This window comes from Priapulus caudatus, unplaced genomic scaffold (genome assembly GCF_000485595.1).
Source record: "Priapulus caudatus unplaced genomic scaffold, Priapulus_caudatus-5.0.1 Scaffold12, whole genome shotgun sequence".
Classification (NCBI taxonomy): domain Eukaryota; kingdom Metazoa; phylum Priapulida; class Priapulimorpha; order Priapulimorphida; family Priapulidae; genus Priapulus; species Priapulus caudatus.
The window spans coordinates 530,317-535,981 of record NW_014577073.1 but is presented as its reverse complement, the minus strand read 5'-3'; the positions used below and the strand labels follow the sequence as shown (position 1 = coordinate 535,981).

General features: G+C 42.3%; 1 protein-coding gene across 1 annotated transcript in view; it reads right to left on the bottom strand.

Annotated features, from left to right (window-relative positions):
- Positions 1-349: 349 nt before the first annotated feature.
- LOC106807860 overlaps positions 350-5,665 on the bottom strand; it is a 19,291-nt gene continuing 13,975 nt past the window's right edge. The window contains exons 5-6 of the mRNA XM_014810347.1: positions 2,952-3,092; positions 350-2,765 (exon numbers count right to left, since the gene is read on the bottom strand). Coding sequence (XP_014665833.1) covers positions 2,658-2,765; positions 2,952-3,092 — 249 coding nt within the window. The 3' untranslated portion in view covers positions 350-2,657. The remainder of the gene's footprint in view (positions 2,766-2,951; positions 3,093-5,665) is intronic.

Genomic DNA, 5,665 nt, shown 5'->3' with positions numbered 1-5,665 from the left:
ATTTTTATTACTATACCAGGTTGAAGAAAATGTAAAATTTCTGTACGCCCTGAAAAAGATTCCCCATTTCATATTGTTTATTCTTATTACATGTATTCATATTGATGCAAATTATATACTTCACTATAGTTGACATGTACATAGCCAGACATGTACTGAAAAGGTGTTATTTCCGTTTTTCTTCCATTTGAAAATTTGAAATTCGCTTCGCACCCGAATAACTCAGCCCCCCGGCATGGTCGCTTCGTTCTCTCAATTGCCCCCCCCCCACTTTGAAAACCGTGGCGCCGCCCCTGTAGTATAATGAAGTTTCCTTAAATACCGACAAATAAACCAAACTCATAGACTCTCAATATTTTTAAATATATTTATTTCCCGCTCAAAATATACAATTGCAATTCGAATGCATCGTGGAATTAGAAATGTACTGTTCACGAGAAAGGGGATCGACTTTAAATAACACATCAATAGTTGTCTTTGACAATAATTATTGAGACTCTATCTATCGTATATACTTTTTATTCCAATAATAACAAAATCGCATTTTTAAACAATAATTATCCATTATATCTTCAGGAATGCAATAGAAATCGATAGAAAAATGCATTTTGTTGATAATTCGTTCAAAATCAGCAAGTGAGAGCTTGAACACGAGACGCTTGCTATTTCCCGAGGTGATGCAACGGATAATATGATATCGATATCTCTATATCTATAATCAATCAATCATTAGCTTTGATGCTCACTTGATCGAGTGCTACGTTATAGAAATGTCATTCGCACGCGGAATTTGATTATGGAACAAGGATTTTCATACATATTCATTACTATACGTGCATAAGTTTTAATACGTGATGAACGCATAACCATTCCATTGGCCACGTTGTTGCGTTTTAAGCGTGTGCGATTTGTAATGACATCCTGTGTGTCAACACCCGGTATACTATTACGCTCTGTTTAAAATGACTACTTATTAGTTATTCACGTCAGGGAGTTTGAATACTCTAGTGATCGCTTCGTCTTCTGGTAGCGGTTAACTGATCTTATCTGCAGGGAATTGCGTTATGGTAGGGTGTTATTGTACTAAGAGATGGCGTAGCTAGCTGTTCCATTAGATACGAGGGAGGTTTTCGCCATGTGTGATTTTGTTGCGGTTTTGTGCGTGTGGTACTATACCGGCTTTAGGCAATTCGGTGTTATTTAATTGGTCGTATTTAAGCAACCAAAGCGAACACTTACCTGTATAAAAAAAATAAGCAAGTTCAGACACCTATATATTATGTACAATGACAGTATTCAACTGCATACACCCTTTTAAACGCAGAGAAATGAATATGGCCCACTAATCGATATCTCTACCGTAAAAGCGGCCTTGTGCATTTCAAACTTCACATTGTAAATCATTGCTATTTACAAGTGTGATAGCGTCTGACATTTTAAAACGACAATATCGCGATTTCAAAAATTGACATAATATAGATAACGAAATACAGAGCACCGTTACACCAGCACATATCACAGTGTCGTCAACCGCTGGCGAATGTAAACATAGTCCATATTTCTCTTCTAAATAGTGACGAGTGTCACGCATACACTCTGTATTTGTGCATATCTATAATAGACAAGTTATTCGACTCGCATCTTGTGTTCGAACGCGCCTTGCCGGTCAACTCGGATATATAATCATATATAAAAATTTATATACATATATAATTCGATTTATAAAAAAATTAACTCTGATGAAGGTGATTGTTATCGATCGAACGCGATGCATGTAGTCACTGTATACGCCTGCCTAGCATACTAATTATGGCGGCACACACAAGCGGCGTCGCTACGATTTTGATAAACCCGATTGAAGGCGCCGCTTGACTCGCTAGGCAATTTCGCTTCGCTCTGTTTGATCAGACCTCGCATTCCGAATTACGACAGCGCCGTTCTATTCGGTAAAGGTTTCCTACATTATTAACGAGTGACTGATGTAATTCGCAAGTGAGAAGTTCCCATACTGATTTGATATATATATATATATGCATATATATATGCGTTTAAGTTTGGAAATTGAGTTCAGGATCACGAATTCATGTGCCGAGATAATTGCACGTTCAATGCCACGTTAATTAATGCGTATATTGATGCAAAATTATGCGCCATCATGCTGGTCGTACTGTCGGTTCGTAGCGCAGACTACCTCTCGCTGATCACGCATGTAAATATATTTCGCATCACCGCCAAACAGCTTTCGAAGAATTTCGATAATCGAGCGTAAACGTGGGTGACACGGGAAAGCACTCGTGGTCGTCAAGGCCATGATAATGTCATATCATTGTATATACACGGTCGCGTAGACCACGCCCCGCGCGGTGAGCCCTTGAAACAATCAACACGAACGATATACAAAATATAATCTTCTAAATACAAAGGGAACCTTCTCCCTCTTTCGTGATTGGCCAATTTTTATCTTGTCTTTTCTTGGAAGGATAAAGGGTTTCATGGCACATTCTTCAATCAACCGACATTTACGGTTGCTGAAGTATTAAAAGAACGCGTGCACGCCCTATTTCATCAAGCCCACATCAGAGCGTGCACTAGAGATTTTCGCTCCGCTTACGAGAACTGCACTCCTCGTGTCCCTTTATCCGATAGCCACTGTGTTTCTACGCCTGCGCCGCAGCCGAGCAGGGTTGGTTGTAGACGTTGACGTCATCTATCTGGATTGTTCCATCGCCGATCTCCTCTCCAGTCGTGTACATGGCGAAGCCAACCTTGATCGTAAGGAGGGAGTTAAGGTGGAGTGCACATGTGCATGCCCTGCACATTTCATAGGGCAGCTAACAAGATTGGCGAATTGGCGAAAGAAAGAGAGAGAGAGAGAGAGAGAGAGAGAGAGAGAGAGAGAGATATGCTCGTATATGCGTAAGAGTGTGTATTTTTGCTATCAATCAGCTTACCTTGTAATCATAGAATGCATGTATAGGCAGTCGAACTGTGGTCCAGTCCGGGTTCGTCTCCTCGTTAGCCTGTATGAGCAAGATCTGGTCGGCCTGCGGTAGGCTGTCCTGTTGTAGCATTACCCTCATCGCGCGTGATCCCTGCGTGCGATTATAAAAACGTAATCAGCCCCAATAAATACTGTAATAATACCCCGAAATGCTGAAATAATTCACCCTATGACCATATTATTTGCAGGATGGCGGTAATTATAGGGCAGTGACGTGGGACTAGTGAATCTAAGTGATCTTCGCCGAAAAATAAATGCTATTGTACCGCCAAAGGCGTTGGTTCTGTAATTTGGATGTCTTCGTTCGGGGAACGACGTGAAAAAAACTCGTTCCCCATAATATACATTAGCATCAAAAAGATGTGACGTCATTCTAGACATATGCGAGCGGTCTAATTCCGTGCGGCATTCAAATTTTCGCATTTGAAAGTAGTGAAATAAATTGCACTGACCATGAACCGAAATTTTGAAGTGTCTGATATTACGATTACTCTGTATTCTCCGACAGAACAAACATTATATCAGGTAATTGACTGTAGACGACACCTGACGCTAATTTAGCACTTGGATTTGTACAAATTTCGGCGTAATGTGAATCATAGCGCGAACGGAGCTGTGCGCATTAAATCTACTTTCGGAAACACGAAGAGATCGCAGTCTCTTTGTACTCCAACATCGCGCATGCGCACGACGATGAGCAGCTGGGATATGTCATGTGTATCCAGTTGCTGATCAGCGATGACAGTGTGACTCGTTCTATCTAATATATATATATATTTATATACGCTCGTACATATGCATATTTCAGCTGAGTTTGGGTTCATCGTCCTGATAGCGCGTGAATATCACTAAGCATTGCAGAGGTGTAACTTTCAAACGGCGTGTAAAACAAGCGCAGTGGAAACGGTACCGGTTTGATGTTAACCGAACAAACACGCGCACGACGATCGGCAAAACGCTTGAGCAGCTATGGATAAATGATATCGGCGGACATGGTTACACAGTGTCGTAATTAGAAGCAGTATGTGAAGACCTGCCCCCCCCCCGCCCGCCGCCGCCGCCGCCGCGATGTCAGCACGTACACCCCCCACACACACGCACGCGCGCGCATATACCTATCGTACATACATCACACGTGATGGCATCTTGCTCTCTCCGCCATCTCTCTCTCTCTCTCTCTCTCTCTCTCTCTCTCTCTCTTTCTCTCTCTTCTCTCTCTCTCTCTCTCTCTCTCTCTTTCTCTCTCTCGTGTCTCCTCCATCTCTCCATCTTTCGCGCGTTCTCTCCTCCTTTCTCTTTCTCTCTTGCTCTTCCTGTCTTTTTGTCTGTCTGTCTGTCTGTCTGTCTGTCTGTCTGTCTGTCTGTCTGTCTGTCTGTCTGTGCGTCTCTATATCTCTCTCCCTCTCTCCTTCTCTCCCTGTTCCCCCGTCGTCTCTCTCCGTCTCTATCTATCTATTTATCTATCTATCTATCTATCTATCTATCTATCTATCTATCTATCTATCTATCTATTTATCTATATATCTATCTTTTTTTCTTTCTATCTATCTATCTACCTATCTATCTATCCATCCATCCAGAGAGACATGATACAAGATTGCGTGGCACAGCTTTGCTGTTGCTCCTGAGCGCTGCGCGCGGATGAGACGCGCAGTTCCGCGGGATATGCGCACGCGACCGCGGGGATGTTCAAGTATGAATTAAGCGCTGTCCGCAGTGGAGATCGACGTGCGCCAAATTCGAGGCTCGGCGCACGTCTCCACAGCGGTCAGCGGATGGTCTGTAGTTTTAGAAGATAACAATGAAGACTTTGTTCTAAATAAGAACTATCGGCGGCTAAATAAGAGCAATTTATACACTTTTGAATTTCTTGACTAGCCAGTCAAAGGGCTTGATGGGGGTCCATTATGCAGAGCTTCCAATTGAAATGGCCCATGAAATTGTCAAGTGGAATTGTGTTTTTCGGAACCCCAACGAAAATGTCTCCCTCTTACATGCACCCCTCCCTGATCAATCACGCATTAAGGCGTAAACAATAACAGATATGAAATTGTGTTGAGTTTGTGGCTCTTGACGCACGTGCATTGACGTGCTGGACTGTTGAAAGCACAGGCACTTGGAACGTCTCAATAAAAATAAATATTCACACAATTTTTCACAATGATCGATTGACCGCCTGTGTGCAATATAGGTGAACGTATGTGAAACATATACAGTTAGTACTTACTGTGACATATCGGTGACTAACTGACACCACTAAATTGGTAAAATGTTCCATGCACCTTGAGAAATTCTGAGAAATTACGAGGTTATCATCGCAGAACTCCCCAATACCGCTCATCCTCATGTCACAAAGCTATATGTAAACAAACACGCGTGTTGCGAGGTGCCTGCCTCCGATATCCATTTCGAGGCCCGCTAAGCCAAGCATAAAGCGCGCGGGCAAGACGTCACACACACAGCTACGTTCATTGGCTAAAACAATCGAGTAGCGCGGTTAGGGATTTTCGGAATTATTTAATTTTAAGAAAAACTTCAATGTTCAATGAATGAAGCACTTGTTTACTTCCGAAAACGGGTAAAAATGCATCTATCCATCCATCCATCCATCCATCCATCCATCCATCCATCCATCCATCCATCCATCCATCCATTCATCCATCC